Raw genomic sequence first — 21173 nt, 5'->3', positions numbered from 1 at the left:
ACCTGGTCTGTACCTTTTCGAAATTATTTGTGATGTAAAATTCGTCATCAGAAGTAAGATGAGACTAGAAGTACTGAGCTAACCAAATTCTTCACTTGGCGAAAGTGAATATTCTTGATAACACACCAACGGTTGACCCTCTGGTAGCGGTTTCAGAATTTTCCCTCCAAAACGTGAGAAGCTCGTGACGGTAGACGGCCGAACTAGATTCAAGCAGTCGCGTCCGTGTTCCGCGGCTTTAGGTTGAGGGGAAGGGGTAGGAAAGTTTTTGGAACCCGACCAATTTTTTTCTATCTAGTGTAGGCGCGATGGAAGCGGCATTAAATCCTCAAATTTGTTCACTAGTGCCAGGATCTACTACCAATGCTAGAGCTCTTTACTTCTAGTCTCATCTTACTTCTGGTAAAGCTAGAGACTTGCAGCTCGAGCTAGTTCGAGAACGACAAGCGAGAATTGACTGCACTCGGCTAATTTTGCACTCCATCTTCCTATTTAGTCTGTACTAAACCTTTGGCAGCGCCAAAACCAGGCGTGGCTTTACGAAAATCTATCTCACGTTTCTTATTCTTTAGAACATATCTTATAAACTTTTGCTTTTATTGAAATGGCCCAAGCGTGGCGAGCTTACTAAAGTACCGCCCATATCCCTAACTTTGATCTTGAAGCCGAGGAGACCTTAAAATAATTCCCCGCGTCATCTCTATAATTTGTCGGTGCTGATCAACTCATATTCGCTAAAAGGAGTTTACATATTTTCATATTAAGTGCGTCACAACAAGTATCACACTGTAGCAATATCGTTTCATGGGAATTCGAAACAATGGGAGGTTTGCAGAAAGGTTGGACACACCGCTGTTAGGTACGGTATTTATTTATTCATCGTTACAGGCGCAATTCTTACCGGAGCCTCCGAGATGAACTAGGCCCATGCATGTCAAATTTTATGTGGGGAAATATCCAGTTTGTTAAGGAAAATATTTTTACCATATATGTGTACGAGGTGGTGCCAGAAGTCCATTAAATTAGCCTAGGAAGTAACCAAAAGCGGGGTTTGGTACTCCCCTATCTTGTGTAGCAATACTGAAGAAGGGCGACACATTCGCCACCTCGCGATAATTTTTCTCAGATCTCCGGTTTAGGTGCGACTCGTACGCCAAAATTTGCCCTATCGAGAGATAAAAAACTATTGGCCGAAAACGCCCCCTTCCACTGTAAAACCGAGCCCGCTTAAAAATAGGAGAAGGGATGGTGGTGTGAATTTTGGAACAGTCAAGGTCATTCAGTTTTTTATGAACCTATTGAAAAAAACTATTTAAAGGGAGGGTGAAGTAGAAAATCAAGTGGTTTTTTTATCGATTCCCCTACTATTTACAAGACCAGTCTGCATAGTCAAACATTCAGGAAATACTAGCGCGCCGAATGATTTTAAAATTCAAATTAGGTTCAGATTTAAAAGATAATTTTAAATAAGGACGTCCGACCAATCGCGTAACCCCCTGCATTTTTATAATTAGTAGAAGAATCGATTAAAAAACCACTTGATTTTCTACTTCACCCTCCCTTTAACAACCGTGGCCGTTCCTTTTTTTAATTTTTTATAAAGCAAACAATCTACCCTTTAGAGATGCAGCGTTCATGGGCTGAAGAAGTCACGCCCCGCTCACGTCAAGAAAGACTTTCTAGAGAAGAGCTCGAGATTTCTAACTGTGTTAGGAAAGGGGAAAAAATTTAACCCCCTATCCATGGAGTTAGAAGGAGTTTTTATCCCAGCAGAGACGTACGCTATACCAGCCATTGTAATTGTTCACTTCCTAGGCTAATTTAATGGACTTCTGGTGGCGCTTATATTACCGTTGTGACAGGGGTCTTCCTTAAATTATCGTTGATATTTCAGGGGTCAGTCGTAAAATTTTCATAATAGAGAAAAGTTTCATCCAAAAATCCTCCGCACGTGTGAGATAAACATCTTCGACTTCACGAAAAAAAATGGGTCGTCACTTGGTAAACCCCTGGGCCACGCTCTCTAGCTATAAAAAAACAACCCTTTTGTATGGTCCCAGGACCGAGATTGTAAAATGTTTTTGAAAAATAAATCAGAATACTTACACGAGTCAACGGAAAAGGATAGTAGAGATGGGCTGATACCGATACCATATCGGTATCGGTACCGATATTTGGCTTTAACCGATATATCGGTATCGGTTAAAAATGAACCGATATTTCTACCCGATATTTTTTGAAGAAAATAAATACTTATGTTGAGAGTAGATGGCGCCATAAGACCTAAACTCTGAGACAGCACAGTATTTCATCTATTTTTGGATAACGTAACTAGTTATTTTTCCGAGTTTTAAAATTTTTATTGCGTAAATAAAGTTGAATTATTTGTAAATACCTAGTAACGTAACTAGTGTCTAAAATGGGTTTTTCGTATGATAAGCCAGTTTTATAGTTTCAACTACCGAAATTGGATCGAGAATCATGATTCTCGATCCAATTTCGGTACTTGAAACTATAAAACTGGCTTATCATTAGAGATGGGCCGATACCGATTGATATCGGTTTAATCGAAGGATCGGGTAAAATATCGGTATCGGTACGTATCGGTTTCCCAAGTATCGGATCATATCGGTATCGGTTTAAACTGGTATCGGCCCATCTCTAAAGGATAGTCGCTCTCGAGTATTTCTCAACCCTCTCCCAAATGGAGAAAAATACTTATAAAAACTTTAAAATAATTAAACAAAACAAATTAAACGTATTTTTCAATCGGTACGTTTTTTAAATAATTAAGTCTCTCCCAAGAGCATAAAGAATACCCTAGAAATCCCAACCAAAATTTTAAGGATTTCTATAAATTATAAGACCAGTCTGCATAGTGAAACATTCAGGAAATACTTCCGAAAGATTTTAAAATTCAAATTAGGTTCAGATTTTAAGGATAATTTTAAAGGAAGTCCTCCGACCAATCGCGTAACGCCCTGCCTTTTTATTAACAAAATTCTCGTGGCACGCTCCATGTCTCGCGCCACGATTGTCACGTTGCGCGCCTAATTTTATCAAATCTCGTGATATATTTCATTTGACACGGAACGTGCCACGAGAATTTTGTTAACAAGAAGGCAGGGCGTTACGCGATTGGTCGGAGGTCCTTCTTTAAAATTATCTTTAAAATCTGAACCTAATTTGAATTTTAAAATCATTCGGAAGTATTTCCTGAATGTTTCACTATGCAGACTGGTCTTGTAATTAGTAGAAAAATTGATAAAAAATCACTTGATTTTCCACTTCACCCTCCCTTTAAGAGAAATCTATATCTACGTGTAATAACTCTAAATATATATATACTCTAGATGAATTACGTCACTTCACGGATTCCGTGATCGCTTCTGGTATCGAAGCTGCATCCGAGGAATCTGAAAACAAAATTTACTTAACTGATCGCCATTTGCAAGGAATATTAGGCGACCTCTTTTTGGGTATTGTTAAGGCATTGTTTTTAACGCGATAGACCATTTAAAATAGCTGTCTCTTAAACGCTATACTTATGTTTTCAGCTGGTACCGACGCAACTACAACTGCCATCACGTGGGTATTCGAAGCTTTAGCTGCCTTTCCTGAAATTCAGGAAAAAATTCGTGAAGAAATAGACGACAACAAAGGTACAAACATTTTCTTAATTGCGTAGGATTCAATAGATGGGTCGCGGGGAATTATTCTCCTCTCCCGTCTTAACGGTCTTATGTTAGGATGAAACTTAAAGGCCAACTTCCAAAGAAGAGGGTTCTAGCGAACTGAAAACCGAGCATCGAGACTAACAATGTACACTGTTAGAAAAAAAGGTGTTTCATGGGTGTTCGGAAATACCTTGAGGTGTTTATACACTCTTTTTCGAGGGTTTTTTAACTGAGATGGTGTTTTCTCCGTAAAAAGGTGCTAGTTGACTCTTTTTAGGTATTTTTTAAGCAAATTGTGATTCACTGGTACGTAGACACACCTTTAGGTGTTAATTGACCCTTATTAAATTGTTTTTTTAAACGGAAATAGTGTTTTTAATATAAATCTGTTCGAATGGTGCGAATAAACACCTTTGGGCTTTACTTTACACATTTTAGCTGATATGGTGTTTTTTATTAAGTGAAAGGTTATTGATATGAGCTTAGAGGGAAATAATCTACTAATTCTACCTGCATAGTGAAGCATCCTAAAAATAACCCAAAGATTTTAAAAATCTAAATTATTTAACATTTCTTAGCACTAGCTTATTCTAATATTTGAAGGAATTTATACTTAGTTTGATTTTTCAATCATTGGAAAATAATTCTCGAAGAATTCAATATGCTGGAATGTCTTGGAATTAGAGTAATTCATAAAATTATCACTTGAATTTCCCCTTGACACAGGTTTTTATCTCTCCGAGTGACGATGACGTCACGGAGAGGTATTACACTGGACGTATCTGTCTATCTGAGATGAAACAAAGCTTTATAGCTACACAACTACTAAAAGAATCGTAATACCGAAAAATATTTACAATATTTCCATTTAATATTCTGCAAAAAGAAAATGTTCTCGTTTTGTAAGAGATCTTATCATCCTACTCGCTTTATATTACCTTTGATATGCGTGTTGTGTCTCGATTCAGATGCAATCTTTATTACTCGTTCTATATAAACTCTCTTTTTTGTCATTCCAAAGAAAGAAGTTTATCTGAAATAATTAAATAAATATAATTGATATTAATTTTTTTAATCGTCATTATTTTACGTTAATTATAATTAGGTCGGTTTAAGAAATTTAATTCCTAAAATAATTATAAAAAACCGTCTTGGTTTGGACCAAGGCCGAAAAAACAAACGATATGTTTGAGGTTTATCAATTGACTGAAGTTTCAGATATTGAAATTTTTTTCTAGTTATTTTTATCCACTCAATCCTTAATCAATATTTAATTCAATCAACTGATTTTACTGTTAATCGATCTAGTCCCTCTAAATTAATTGAAAAAATTACATATCTACGCTTTTTCAAGAACAATTACATTTTCCGAAAACATTTTATCATGAAATTAATTATTTTGAAGGGAGTACGTGTTGAGGCATCAGTATTGAATATTTGAAATGTTCTACTGGATGTCTAAAAAGAGCAAGCGAACTTTGGCATAACTCGAATGGAAAATGTAAATATTTAATTGATACCAAACCAGGGTGTTGCGCGAATTTATACATTAAATTTCGTATATCGAAATGCTACATTTCTATTGTCGCATCTATGAAGGTAAAGTTGCACTGGAACTTCCATTTCCATACTTTAGAATTTCTTGGTCATAACTCAGTCTTCATTTGAAACGTCACCCCCTACTTTACACTTAATATAAACAAGATGGCCCAATGGCTGGGACTAAATAGTAGCCACATCGTTATCTATTTAATTTGCACATAAATAAAAAGAAAAAAATTCAAAGACCCTAAACAAAAAATCAGAAGTGTCCGACCCCACAGTGGTAGCGTGTCTTACTGCTGCGCCAGCCAGCCAGACTCAATTCCCGGGTGCGGTGTGAAATTTTTTTTAATTAAAATAAAATCTCTAACTGAGCTCAGCTACCACTATTGGTTACATTTAAGCTAAAATCTGACGATAACGAAAGCGAAAACCCCGGCCATATACTACGGCTCGGGTCAAACTAAGAGCCTATCGTATACTACAATGTGGCTAAAAATTGCATAATTGGTTCTTTGGAAAATGTGTAGGCCTTTAAAACTATCCGTAAATTTGTGTTAACATGAAATTTTCCGTATTTTAAAGATGTACAACCTTTTATTAATAAGGACTACGGAACCGATTATGAAGGGTTTTCACTCGTCTTAGGTTTATTTTTAGTTTTGGTTAGCTTTTAGTCCACACTATTGGGACTCCCTTCGAAAGAACATGAAACATTTTACTTGTCTCCATCTGTTTTTTTCTTCAAAATTTTACTGTTTCATATTGAAAATTTTTTATATATTGCTACAGAATTTTAGGTTGCTAACAGCAATTTTTTCGTAGGGTTTACGGATTATTTTGGGGGGCTAAGTTTGGAATTTGGGGGGGGGGGCTATAGCCACCCCCCAAAAAAAGGCCTAGCGACGCCAGTGAGCGTAAAGATCATTTCGGAAAACACAGGGGCGAGGCCACCATTGGGGTGTATTCTCCCTCGCACCAAGGGTCATCGCCAGACGGTGCCAGAGTTCACTACGGGCAGGAGGCTAGTCAACTAGCACTGCCTATAGCGGTGCTTCTAAGCGAGCGAGAAAATGAAAGAGAGAAAACACCCCAATGGCGGGATCACACCTGTGTTTCAGTTTCTCTGTATATAATTTCCGAACTCACTTACAAATGTACGGTACACCGATTACACTGAGTGATCGGTCGTTCGGGCGCTAGCGAGTGTCAAGCCATAACCATAACCATTCATGTACACGAATGTTTTATAGTGTTAGGTTAATAAGGTTGGCGGGCAAGTCCGGAGTGTCATGTACCGTTTACTAATGTGAAAAGGTTTCGATCTATATGGTAATATAATATAGTGTGTTGCGACGGCTCAGATGACCCATACACTGGAACCAATGGTGATTATAAAATGCAATATATTGGGAAAATAGAGGAAGGGAGGGGGTGTCGGAGTTAAATGTGACCTCTTGGCATAACTAGTAATGAATGATGTTTTTAACCATATTATCTCCGCGGGAAACGAATATAACAAGTCATTGATACTGAGAAGTATTTCTGTTTATGTGATCTTTACCCTTAACCACGCAGGATAAACTTTGTTGTTTTGTCTTAAGTAGACGACATTCACTGTAAACTTGAAAATTTGTCAAGCCAGCAACAATTAAAACTATGTTGGTCAAGGTGCTTACAAGTTAGTGAGCATCGACACGAAATCCCTTCAAAATAATTAATTTCATGATAAAATGTTTTCGGAAAATGTAATTGTTCTTGAAAAAGCGTAGATATGTAATTTTTTCAATTAATTTAGAGGGACTAGATCGATTAACAGTAAAATCAGTTGATTGAATTAAATATTGATTAAGGATTGAGTGGATAAAAATAACTAGAAAAAAATTTCAATATCTGAAACTTCAGTCAATTGATAAACCCCACACATATCGTTTGTTTTTTCGGCCTTGGTCCAAACCAAGACGGTTTTTTATAATATCTGTCACTTCAGTCTTAATGTAATTAACTTTTGAATAATCATGTTTGCTTCACCGTCATACATTTGCACTCTAAAATATAACGGTGCTTTCAAACACCATATATGCTGTTTTTCCCGGTGCCAAAAAAAGACATTATTTAGGGTGTACTTTAACCCCATTTTTATGATCAATTCACGCCATTTGCTAATATTATTTGCAAGTATTAAGGAAATATTAGGCATTAATGCACCATTTACAGGGGTTTTTAACATCTTTGTTAGGCAATCTGTTTTGAACTTCTAATATTACTTAGTTTAATGGTGTTAAAAGTATGGAAAAAGTACGCTACCTCTGTCACATTATTAAACCAAGTGAAGTGAAATAGTTGTAAAATATTTATTTTTTTCATATTTAGCACCACGTTTATGGTGTAAAACAAATCGGTCAATACACCATTTCAAGTCCCTGTTTACCCATTTAAAGACCTGTTTACCCATTTAAAGACCTGTTTACCCATTTAAAGACCTGTTTACCCATTTAAAGACCTGTTTACCCATTTAAAGACCCTATTTTCCCCGTTTTGACTTTTAAGGCCCTATTGACCCATTTCAAGTTAATTGTACTATGGTAATTAACCGCTTGCCTGCCTTACGACCGAATTCCAATTCGGCTGAAAACTACCGCAATTTGGCGGTTTTGGATTTGGTCTAATGGGACAAACATCTTGGCTTAAATTAAAATTCTATCTACGCCCGTTAACATCTGATTAACTTGAGTGGTTATGTAAAATGACTCCATCTATTTGGTAAAACATTAAGAAAATTTATAATTTAGAAGAATGAAATATTTTTAAATCGCAGAAATGCACCGTTATAAAGCGATTGGCTTATTTTAATTTTTAAGTCAAATTACGTAACACTGTAACGAACTTAAACGAAGTTTGAACATACAACGAGTTCCCAAAAATAATTTTCTAACGTAATATAGTGCCTGTGAAAAACCACATATTATTAAAAGAAAATATTTTTATTTTTAAACGCTGTCAACGATAAAACGTTTGTTATTTTTGAACTTTTTTTTATTAAATTTATAACATTTATAGGATAAATACGTCTACTATTAAGAGGTACAATGCTTGAAATTTGTGTCTCAATGACACGTAACCTAACTAACATATGCCTTACCTAACCCGACGGCATTAACATTTTTTCTTAAAATCGTGTTCAGTCAGGATTGATATAATAAGAGAGCCTTCAACGTGTACAAACACAATAGGAAAGGTAGTGAAGTCCCACTGAACAAGACTATAAATATTCCTGTAAATCGGGCGCATGGTCCTGAAATGGGGTGAACAGGGGTTTCATATGAGATAAATAGGGGTTTTAAATTGGGACATGAAATGGGGATAAATTGCGACATGAAATGGGTGTAAATTGGGACATGAAATGGGTGTGTAAATTGGGACATGAAATGGGGGTAAATATGGACATGATATGGGGGTAAATATGGACTTGAAATGGGGCTTAATATGGACATGAAATGGGGTAAATATGGACATGAAATGGAGGTAAATATGGACTTGAAATGGGGTAAATATGGACTTGAAATGGGGGTAAATATGGACTTGAAATGGGGGTAAATATGGACTTGAAATGGGGTAAATATGGACTTGAAATGGGGTAAATATGGACATGAAATGGAGGTAAATATGGACTTGAAATGGGGGTAAATATGGACTTGAAATGGGGGTAAATATGGACATGAAATAGAGGTAAATATGGACATGAAATGGAGGTAAATATGGACTTGAAATGGGTCTAAATATGGACTTGAAATGGGTCTAATAATGGACTTGAAATGGGTCTAAATATGGACTTGAAATGGGTCTAAATATGGACTTGAAATGGGTCTAAATATGGACTTGAAATGGGTCTAAATATGGACTTGAAATGGGTCTAAATATGGACTTGAAATGGGTCTAAATAAGGACTTGAAATGCATCTAAATATGGACTTGAAATGCGTCTAAATATGGACTTGAAATGGGTCTAAATATCGACTTGAAATGGGTCTAAATATCGACTTGAAATGGGACTAAATATGGACTTGAAATGGGTCTAAATATGACTTGAAATGGGTCTAAATATGGACTTGAAATGGGGGTAAATATGGACATGAAATGGAGGTAAATATGGACTTGAAATGGGGTAAATACGGACATGAAATGGAGGTAAATATGGACTTGAAATGGGGGTAAATATGGACTTGAAATGGGGGTAAATATGGACATGAAATGGGGTAAATATGGACATGAAATGGAGGTAAATATGGACTTGAAATGGGGGTAAATATGGACTTGAAATGGGTCTAAATATGGACTTGAAATGGGTCTAAATATGGACTTGAAATGGGTCTAAATATGGACTTGAAATGGGTCTAAATATGGACTTGAAATGGGTCTAAATATGGACTTGAAATGGGTCTAAATATGGACTTGAAATGGGTCTAAATATGGACTTGAAATGGGTCTAAATATGGACTTGAAATGGGTCTAAATATGGACTTGAAATGGGTCTAAATATGGACTTGAAATAGCTAAATATGGACTTGAAATGGGTCTGAATAAGGACTTGAAATGGGTCTAAATATGAACTTGAAATGGGTCTAAATATGGACTTGAAATGGGTCTAAATATGGACTTGAAATGGGTCTAAATATGGACTTGAAATAGCTAAATATGGACTTGAAATAGCTAAATATGGACTTGAAATGGGTCTGAATAAGGACTTGAAATGGGTCTAAATATGGACTTGAAATGGGTCTAAATATGGACTTGAAATGGGTCTAAATATGAACTTGAAATGGGTCTAAATATGGACTTGAAATGGGTCTAAATATGAACTTGAAATGGGTCTAAATATGGACTTGAAATGGGTCTAAATATGGACTTGAAATGGGTCTAAATATGGACTTGAAATGGGTCTAAATATGGACTTGAAATGGGTCTAAATATGGACTTGAAATGGGTCTAAATATGGACTTGAAATGGGTCTAAATATGGACTTGAAATGGGTCTAAATATGGACTTGAAATGGGTCTGAATAAGGACTTGAAATGGGTCTAAATATGAACTTGAAATGGGTCTAAATATGGACTTGAAATGGGTCTAAATATGGACTTGAAATGGGTCTAAATATGGACTTGAAATGGGTCTGAATAAGGACTTGAAATGGGTCTAAATATGGACTTGAAATGGGTCTGAATAAGGACTTGAAATGGGTCTAAATATGGACTTGAAATGGGTCTAAATATGGACTTGAAATGGGTCTAAATATGAACTTGAAATGGGTCTAAATATGGACTTGAAATGGGTCTAAATATGGACTTGAAATGGGTCTAAATATGGACTTGAAATGGGTCTAAATATGGACTTGAAATGGGTCTAAATATGGACTTGAAATAGCTAAATATGGACTTGAAATGGGTCTGAATAAGGACTTGAAATGGGTCTAAATATGAACTTGAAATGGGTCTAAATATGGACTTGAAATGGGTCTAAATATGGACTTGAAATGGGTCTAAATATGGACTTGAAATAGCTAAATATGGACTTGAAATGGGTCTGAATAAGGACTTGAAATGGGTCTGAATAAGGACTTGAAATGGGTCTAAATATGGACTTGAAATGGGTCTAAATATGGACTTGAAATGGGTCTAAATATGGACTTGAAATGGGTCTAAATATGGACTTGAAATGGGTCTAAATATGGACTTGAAATGGGTCTAAATATGGACTTGAAATGGGTCTAAATATGGACTTGAAATAGCTAAATATGGACTTGAAATGGGTCTGAATAAGGACTTGAAATGGGTCTAAATATGAACTTGAAATGGGTCTAAATATGGACTTGAAATGGGTCTAAATATGGACTTGAAATAGCTAAATATGGACTTGAAATGGGTCTGAATAAGGACTTGAAATGGGTCTAAATATGGACTTGAAATGGGTCTAAATATGGACTTGAAATGGGTCTAAATATGAACTTGAAATGGGTCTAAATATGGACTTGAAATGGGTCTAAATATGGACTTGAAATGGGTCTAAATATGGACTTGAAATGGGTCTAAATATGGACTTGAAATGCGGGTAAATATGGACTTAAGTGCTCATTTAATTGTAAAGATTAAATAGGAAAATTGAGACTGGGTGAAAGATAAGTGTAGTTTTAATTTTAATTAAATAAGGTATCCATGAATTTAACCAAAAAAATCGTGTTTTGCGTTAATTTCACCTTAATTTTACTTACGTTTAAAGGTTTATCTCGATTAAGTTTAGTTTAAAGGCTTATCTCGATTAAGTTTAGTTTAAAGGCTTATCTCGATTAAGTTTAGTTTAAAGGCTTATCTCGATTAAGTCTAATTTAAAGGCTTATCTCGATTAAGTCTAATTTAAAGGCTTATCTCGATTAAGTCTAATTTAAAGGCTTATCTCGATTAAGTCTAATTTAAAGGCTTATCTCGATTAAGTTTAGTTTAAAGGCTTATCTCGATTAAGTTTAGTTTAAAGGCTTATCTAGATTAAGTTTAGTTTAAAGGTTTAACTCGATTAAGTTTGGTTTAAAGGCTTATCTCGATTAAGTTTGGTTTAAAGGCTAATTATCTCGATTAAGTTTGGTTTAAAGGTTTATCTCGATTAAGTTTAATTTAAAGGTTTATCTCGATTAAGTTTAATTTAAAGGTGTATCTCGATTAAGTTTAATTTAAAGGTGTATCTCGATTAAGTTTAATTTAAAGGTTTATCTCGATTAAGTTTAATTTAAAGGTTTATCTCGATTAAGTTTAATTTAAAGGTTTATCTCGATTAAGTTTAATTTAAAGGTGTATCTCGATTAAGTTTAATTTAAAGGTTTATCTCGATTAAGTTTAATTTAAAGGTTTATCTCGATTAAGTTTAATTTAAAGGTTTATCTCGATTAAGTTTAATTTAAAGGTTTATCCGGATTAAGTTTAATTAAAGGTTTATCCTAATTAAGTATAATTTAAAGGTTTATCCTGAATAAGTTTAATTAAAGGTTTATCTTGATTAAGTGTGAAATAGAAATACGAGGCTTTATCAACAGCTATACAGTTTAAATATTAATTAAGTAGTCCATTTAAAATTTATTCGAGTTTTTATCATGCCCCATCCTAAATTTGCGGTAACGTGAAGATTAACAATTAAATATGTTGTACCGGTGAGCCCGTTACAACGGATCACTACAAAGGTTACAATGTTAATGAATGATGTGATTCCATAGTTTCGCTTAAATACCAGTAATTAAATCAAATACCTAAACAATTCATAGCAATTCTGACTTATAAACAAACGGCAATGAGGACTGTGGAAATAGCAAACGTAACCCTCTGTTTCCCACGTGTTTACGTTGAAAAAATCTGCACATGGAATTTATTTGACTTATTACGTAAAGACAATGTTCTCCTGGATTAATCAGCACCACTGTTACTTATATTTCTAAATTAAACAATCCACTCTTGGTAACAAATAATTTATAAAACGTAATATCATATACGGACTGTTTCACCAGGAAAACAAGTTGGGAAAGCCAAAATATTACCTCTCCGAGTGGAGATGACTATCACTACCCCTTAAACAACCTAAATATATGCATCTATCGCTTTTTTTAATTCTTTGCAAGTGCAGGAATTGAATTTTAAAATAGTCTATTGTTCAAGCCTTTTCAATATCTCTCAATTGCTGTGGAAACTCTACTCTCTCGCTATACCTCAACCGCATTCTTAGTCTACCAGTATGATTTGTAACATTTGTCCATATCAAAGCTGAATCATACCTTGCCACACAAAAAGCAAATGTGCCCAAATCATGGAAGCCACAACCCAATCACACATAAGCTAGGCTCCCACTTAACCAAAATAATTATTAAACAGTTAAATACTCACAAAGGTTGGCAAAATCAATCTCCTTCAGTAATACGTAAGGCTTAATTATATTATTTGCCGAACAAAATTAATCGAGCAAATCTAACACTTAACTTCTTCCTTCGAAATTCTATCAAAGAATGATTCAACTGTTTAAAAAAAGGTTTTTTTCGCAAATAGGGCGCTATCATATCAACCGCAATTCCGTCATATTTAAAAAATATACATGGCCAACACTTTTTTAGACACAATAGTGGAAGTTTTAGTCTCATTTAAAACATGTAAAACAATTATCTCATCTACAAATAGCTTACACATGTCTTTTTTTACCAATATCTAGCCGTTTGGATTTTTCTAAACCAATCTTACCACCAAAATATTTTTTTAGCGTTTGTAATGATTACTCTCTACACCTACACTAATCTAACAAGGAGTATAAATCCACTAGTGGAAGCGGTGTTTTTATTGAAAATATATTTTTTAAGCATTAAATCTAACTGGGAGTAATATGAAAGGAGTAGAAGCTTATCTGTCTTAGGAAATATGAAATTTTATCTTAACAGTTCGTTAAATCATAAGTTTATAACGAAAAAACGCGGAAGGGGAAAACGAGCAGACAACGACGATTTTTGGGGGTAGAAGTTTAAGAGCGCCATCTGTCGTCCGTGCCAAAGTTGAACTTCCACTCGAAGGCAATGGGAAAGTGGATAAAATAATGCCATCAGCTATTTAACTGCGTCGATATATTTAACGACTTGACCCATGACATGCCCTTAACACTGGCTTCTATGAATCCTATTTATTCTTGGATGCTAGGAAACTTGGTAGACGTAACAGTCTGTACCAAGTACTCAAGCATCCTTCAATAAACGCCTGGCAACATTGTGGTACGCATGGTACAACTAAAAAATAGGATGTGTATTTATCTTTCGACTCACTCCAAGCCTTTAAGCCCTCAATACAGAGGATTTGAAACACTATCGTAATTCCTAGTGTCTCGAATCTCTACGTTCCTGTCCATTATGAACAGTGCTGAGAGAATGATACATCAGAAAGAGCCATTCAAATCGAATTGCCGAAAATATTATCCATATTTTCATTTCATATAACTGAGAAAACAAATTATTATGGTTCTGAGAGGAGCTTCCCATTTTGGTTGTTGTTCTCAAAAATATATCGCAATGCACGGGCCTCGATAGATATTGGAGGCAATGAAGGAAATTTATCACAATGCATGGGCCTTGATAGATACTGGAGGCAATGTAGGAAATATAACGCAATGCACGGGCCTTGATAGATATAGGAGGCAATGATTTAACGACTTCGGTACTTGGGTTTATCTTTAATATTTAAATAAATATAATTATTTTTAATTATTTTAATCGCCAGTAAATAACTTTAAAAATAGTTAAATCGTTTAAAATAAAGTTGTTCATAATATCTTTCGAATCTTTGCTAATATTGACGTTTAAAGTGAAGGGTACCCTTCTTGCCCGCTTTCTTCAAATTTTGGGGTATATATACGATCCGTTTCCATTATAATAATAGATAAAAACGCATTCGCGTGAACCTTTGGTGGAAGCCCTGCCATTGGGAGGCTAGACGTTTCTCGTAACCCTAGCTGATCGCCGCGTATATCTTAAAACCAAATAATAGATAAAAACGCATTCGCGTGAACCGATGGTGGAAGCCCTGCCATTGGGAGGCTAGACGTTTCTCGTAACCCTAGCCGCTCGCCGCGTACATCTTAAGATGATGGAGTAGAAGCCAATGTTACAGATTGGTGTCTATGTGGTATAGACGAAAGTCCAGTAGATGGTGGTGTTAGAAGCCAATGTTGCAGATTGGTGTCTATGTGGTATAGACGAAAGACGAAGAACAGAAGATGGTTGTGCTTGGAAGCTAGCAAGTACAGACTTGGACGAACGAAAACCAAAGCTGGTGGTGTTGGAACTCAAGTTGAATAGCCAGAGGAGACAAACCCAAATTTCCGTGAACTGTCAATGCAGTCCGGAAATTGGGAACACGTTTGCTCCGATACGCAAACTGCGAACGCGGTCACGTGGGGCGTGACAGACAGACAGACAGACACGCACGTCCAGTGCAATACCTCTCACGTGACATACGTCACTCGGAGAGGTAAAAATTGTTTTAACGAATCGTTTCCAACGTGGTTACGTTGAGAGAATCTGTGCTGATGTAAACATGGAAATTCCTCTACATTGGTTTAGTTTAAGGAAATCACACATCTTCACAATTAGTAGCATTTTAGTGAGATTAACAAATAATGAAACCCTGTATACCTGCTATATTTGTTGGTAGCAGAAAACGAAGCAGACTGCGTCTTTTTATAATACAGAGCTGGAAATTAGCTTTTTTATCTTTAAAGGGGAAAGACACTATAAAGACTATATTACATAGACAAACTAAAATACAACTTAAGCCTTGGCCATAAAGAACGTTCAAAAACTTACTTTAAATGATATAAAAACCTCTGTTAACTGTAATTATTTACCTGAATTACTTTTCTAGACGAAAATTCGACCTGATAACGACGTATTTCTTATTAAGGGTGCTACAGTTAATTAGAAAATACATATAAAGGTGCTCAAGCTCGGATGAAATACCAAAGTAATTTGTCAGCGTCTACTGCTAGATAGTCTGACCCAAAAGTAATTTTTGACGTACTTTCAGAATTAACTAAAATTAACATACTTAGAGTTAATTGATTTAAATTAAACTAGCCGATAGCACACCTTGAATACTTAATTGTTAATTCAAGAGTATTCCGAAAAGTAACTTCGTTGTAGTTTTTCTGTTCGCGGTGGGGGTAAATCACGAAAAACGCCATGTTAATCTCCATAGGAAATTAAGTAAAAGCATGTGAATTTTGCTTTAACGTTACAAAAGGGTGTCAAGTCATATCTACAAGGGCCTACCGGCCCTGTAGAATTTTAAACATAGCTATCTTTAAAGTTATACTTCTAGGAAACACCTATATCAGAACTTTTGTAAATTTTGGGTGTATAAGGTGATTGATTCACACTTAAGCTTTGTCCACACTGAACTCGCGCTCGCGTGTTCGCGCCTTCGTCTATTCGCATCTTCGCAACGGATCACGAAAAACATTTTCACTTCTGTTCTGATACACGGAAAAAATTTGCTTTTCCCATTCTGAGAGCCAATAAAGTTTGAGCAATCTTTGCGCCATCTGCCCTTCTCCATCGACGTTGTCCAAAGAGAAAAACGAAACTAATCGCCCCACCCTTCCTTTCGTCTGTGATTGGTGCTTTTCTCGCGAAGGCGCGAAATTCTTGGAATAGTCGCAAGAAATTTGTATCTTCGCGAGGTGAGGACGCAAAGTAGCGAAAACCCAATGTGAACAGTAGCGCGATCTTGCAAACAAGCAAAGCGAAGATACGAACTCGCAAAATCTGTCAGTCTGGACAGGCCTTAAGAGATAAGAAATGCGCAATTGCGTGAACCTTGGTGGAAGCTCTGGCATTAGGAGGCTAGACGTTTCTCATGTCTCACGTGTGGCGTATGTGGTGTACGAAAGACTAGTGCATGGTGATGTTGTTCGAAACCATTAAACACCGGTTAGCATTGGGTGAAACAATTGGTTGGTAGACAGCAGATGAAGGTGTAACGGATAGTTAGTGATTGATGTTAAATAAGATGGATATAGCAACGAAGTAACATTTTCCGAATTTTTGTATACTGCGAACGCGTTCCGGAAATTGCGAAGACGTTTGCTTCGATTTGCCAACTGCGGACGCGTGACAGACACGTTCAGTCAGTCGGAGAGAGGTAAAAATTCTACTTCATTACGCTATCGCCACACTTGCTTTTCTAATGGTATATACCGCATACAAGCTAATCTGTACTTATTGTCTTCTGACAACACCATCATATAGTCTTCTGTGTATACCACATACACGCCAATCTGAAATATTGGCTTCTACTCCATAATCATCGTTGGGATTAAGATGTACGTGCGATCGGCTTAAGTTAAGAGAAACGACCAGCCTCCCAATGGCAGGGCTTCGACCAAAGGTTCACGCAATAGCGCTCATTCCTACCATTTGTGAATCAATCGCCTTTCATACCCTAAATTTCCAAAAATTGTGTAAACGGTTTACGCTAGAAGTCAAACGTCAACAATGGCTATGTTTAAAATCATTTTAAGAATAACGTTCTTAAAACCACTTAACTAGAATTAAGGTAAAATACTGACGATTAAAAAAATTAATATCATTTATATTTATTTAAATATTTAAGATAATTTTCTTTCTTCGGAACGTTACAAGTGAAAGTTTATATAGAACGAGTAATGAAGATTGCATCTGAGTCGAAACACTACACGCATATCAAAGTTAATATAAAGCGATCAGGATAAAATTATCTCTTACAAAACCATAACATTTTCTTATAGGGAGGTAACAACTGGCTATGGGGGAAGAGATAGTCTGAAGTCACGCAGCCCCTCTCTGGTTGGCATTATTTGCGCGTAAAACACTGTTTCCAACCGTTAGGGAGGATGAAACTCCAGTAAGAGATAGAAGGGTGTGACGTTTCAGGGTCAGAACTGTTAGTTCCCTATTGTAGAATATTAAAGGAAAATATGTTAAGTATGTTTCGGCATTACGATTCTTTAAGTAGGTTTGTAGCTATAAAGCTCTGTTTCATTTCAATATTTCATGAAGATCTTTTATATTAATATATCAAATTTGGTGTTTACTTTTTAATTCAGCTTTACTACATTTATTTACAGTGTAAACATGAAATTTAACTTTCCTAGTTTCACTAAATGTTACTTCTAAATATTTTGGTTAGCGTTGTTCGGATTGGTTCCTTGATTTTGTGTGTCTTTTGGGGAGGTCTTGACGGTTCACAGTGAGCCGAAAATTAAATACACATTTGAATGATGTAAATCAGGTCCTTAAATAGAACTATTGATTATATACAGTAAAGGTTAAACGTAACCAATTCACACATACATATCAATTCTTTCACGGTTGAATAAGGCTTACAGCAGAAAAACGTTTACCCTTAATCCACTGGATTTTAGCAGCAGATATTGAGCAGCTATTTTGAAAGACTAATCTATGGTAACTCATGTGTTTAGAAAAAAATAATTTCAAAAAACACCCTTTACAGAGTCTATATACACCTTTCTGGTATAATTATAATCCTCTATTAAGGGTGATGGTTTAAACCTAACAAGAATTAAAAAGCACCAACGTCAATGGAATTTAAAAACACCAAATTAGTCTCAAAAAGACCTTTTTTTAAAGGGTTTATTAACACTTTTTCTGGTATTAATATACACCTCTATTCAAAGTGATTAAAACACCTCAAAGGATATAAAAAGCACCTTCAGAGAAGGTATTATTTCGAACCGTTTTGAAAGGTGCGTATTGACATCCTCTCGAATGGTGCTTTTAAACACCAATAGGGGTGCTGCTGGGGATGCATTACGAAACACCTCTAAAGGTGTCAAACATTTCCATTTTTTTTAACAGTGTAGTGACCGTGCCGATTTTCGAATCCCCGCTGGGGTAAAAGATGGAAGGGTTCTCTCTAAATGAAAGTCGTGCAATGTGGTTCTAGAGAACTAAAGATGAACAACATAAATCCTTTTAATATTTTTTCCTCCCGAATTTTGCTTTCCTCGGAAGGAAATTCTCTATTGCGTATCTTCAGTTCGCTAGAACCACATTGCACGGTTTTCAGTTAGCTAGAAGCCTTCGAACTTTTGCCCCAGCGGGGATTCGAAAATCGGCACGGTTGCTCCATTGTTAGTCTCGATGCTCGGTTGTCAGTTCGCTAGAGCCCTTTTCGCTGGAAGTCGGCCTTTAAGCTCGGAACAAGCACCATTAGAATTACCTACGTCGTTTGTATGTTTATCCCGATATTACCTATACCGAAATGCAATTTAATTACAATTAGGTTCCGGTTTACCAACCGTGGACCGCAGGAAAGATTGTCCCTACACTTGGGCCTTCATCTCGGAATGTTTGAGGTACAAACCGCCCTTATTCGTACTCGTTCCTCACGCCACCAACGTCAACACGTCAATTGGCGGCAAGAAAATTCCCTACGGGACAATCGTGTTTTTCGATATTACCGCTACACACCTTGATCCGAATTTGTGGGAAGAACCGTTGAAATTTAAGCCGGAACGGTTCTTGGACTCGGATGGTAACTACGCGTCCAAGAAAATACCCGGTTATCTTCCATTCGGCGAAGGAAAGCGAATGTGCATTGGTGAGGAATTAGCTCGAAATGATCTATTTCTCATCATTGCAAATGTCACGCGCAAAGTTCGCATTGTGGCGAGCAGAAACGCCAATAAAATGCAGAGTGAAAACAACCCCTTCTTTAATTTGCCCGCGGATTTTGAGATTAATGTCTTACCTAGATAAAACAAGTTCCATCTTTTAAATTAGATACTACCCTAATTACTTACAAATATTCAAGAGTTCAAGGTGGTGTATTTTATCTGAATATTGATGGTATAATGTTTAATATTACTGACCTTTTGTAATCGACTGATTAAAGGAACATTTTTTCATAAAATTGTGGCTCGTGGATTTCTCGTGGCTAACTAATTAAGTAGGCAACTGTCTTTCAGTTATCAACGTTATGGTAATATATAATGTTAAACCCGACAAGGGACTCCTAGAATACACTTTTAAACATATCAAATCCGTCACTGTTGCTGTTATCTAAAAGCTCTTGAACCTTTCACCTTTTTATCGAAAACGACGAGAATCATTCAACAAGCAAAGGGTTTATCAAAATATTTACGAATTATACCAAAGATGAATACAGATATCAGAAAGCATAAGTTTATCATGCCTCTAAGTTGAGATATGGCTGCTACTCCTATGGAAATAGTGTTTGTCTGGCTCTCTTTAATGAAACCCTATACTCTCTCCGTATCATTTATTACCTCAACTTCAAAACAAAATTGTACTTCCTAGTCTAGCATTTCTTTTAACCCTTTTAAAATGTTTCAGTACTGAAACCGCCTCTATCTCACGAGAGAGAGTGGGATCAAAGAGGAGGGAAATAGGGAGAGATAATCGCATAGGCAGCCGTGATCCATCCGTATTGAGAAGAGAGGAAAATCTGTGATACGCGGCGGCTCTTAACGCGCAACTTATTCGCGCACAGTTGGTTCTCCTCTTTCGGGCTACTACGTCACCAAAATTGCTCGGAAAGGTTTAAACGTTGTTAAAACGTACGCTTTAAAAATAAAAAGCCGAGGCTTAAGTGAAATGATCAGCCAAGTGGGCTTTTTTAAGCAAAGAGTTATTTATTTATCAGAGGTAATTTAAAATGGTTTACTACAAAAAAATGCTACTACTTCATTTGTAGTAGCAATACGCGGTATTCAAGTAATCCAAAAATGAACGGTATAACTTTTAAACCATTTCGAAAACCTATAAACAAACATCAACAATGTGTAATTAAAAACATCATTTCGTGGGTTCGTGTGCTCAAGCCATTTTTCTAATGGTGATAGTGATCCATTAGCAGGATTTGGTGTTATATGTTTACAAGTAAGATATTTTGAATATTTTCCTGAAACATTACACGGCTCGAATCTTATCTAAATTACCACTGATAAATAAATAACTCTTTGCTTAAAAAAGCCCACTTGTCTGAACATTTCACTTAAGCCTCGACTTTTTATTTTTAAAGCGTACGTTTTAACAACGTTTAAACCTTTCCGAGCAATTTTGGTGACGTAGTAGCCCGAAAGAGGAGAACCAATAACGTCAACTGTGCGCGAATAAGTTGCGCGTTAAGAGCCGCCGCGTATCACAGATTTTCCTCTCTTCTCAATACGGATGGATCACGGCTGCCTATGCGATTATCTCTCCCTATTTCCCTCCTCTTTGGTGGGATTTTGGGGGTTGCTTAAGTAAAATTCGTCCCCCTCCCAATGCCTGCCTATACGAAACGCAAAGATCTCCTTTATTCCAATGGATGATTTTTTTCATGTGAGCCATTTAGTAATCGTCTCGTCCGTTTGGTGACTGCACCGC

The 21173-nt window shown here is 36.2% G+C and overlaps 2 protein-coding genes across 5 annotated transcripts in view; one reads left to right on the top strand and one right to left on the bottom strand.

The window, feature by feature from the left end:
• LOC149668269 (uncharacterized) overlaps positions 1–15760 on the bottom strand; it is a 142872-nt gene extending 127112 nt beyond the window's left edge. For 2 of the 4 annotated variants that reach the window (XR_016368001.1, XR_016368003.1), the window contains exon 1: positions 15629–15754. The gene's annotated coding sequence lies outside the window, so the exon portion shown is untranslated. Of the gene's footprint in view, positions 1–15628 lie in introns of all 4 variants that reach the window. The other 2 variants (XR_016367996.1, XM_089841148.1) reach the window with 2 other exon arrangements.
• Positions 558–20132, top strand: LOC149668268 (cytochrome P450 1A1-like). The gene is made up of 4 exons (XM_089841127.1): positions 558–859; positions 3354–3479; positions 3558–3662; positions 19066–20132. Exons 1-4 carry the CDS (start codon positions 805–807, stop codon positions 19539–19541), a joined length of 762 nt encoding a protein of 253 aa, XP_089697253.1. The 5' UTR covers positions 558–804; the 3' UTR covers positions 19542–20132.
• The last annotated feature ends 1041 nt before the right edge of the window (positions 20133–21173 follow it).

Source organism: Phalangium opilio, unplaced genomic scaffold (assembly GCF_054372755.1).
Source record: "Phalangium opilio isolate 3A_F unplaced genomic scaffold, DU_Popi_V2 ptg000056l_1, whole genome shotgun sequence".
In the NCBI taxonomy this organism is placed as follows: domain Eukaryota; kingdom Metazoa; phylum Arthropoda; class Arachnida; order Opiliones; family Phalangiidae; genus Phalangium; species Phalangium opilio.
The sequence above is the reverse complement of the archived record's forward strand: the minus strand, read 5'-3'. Positions and strand labels throughout refer to the sequence as shown.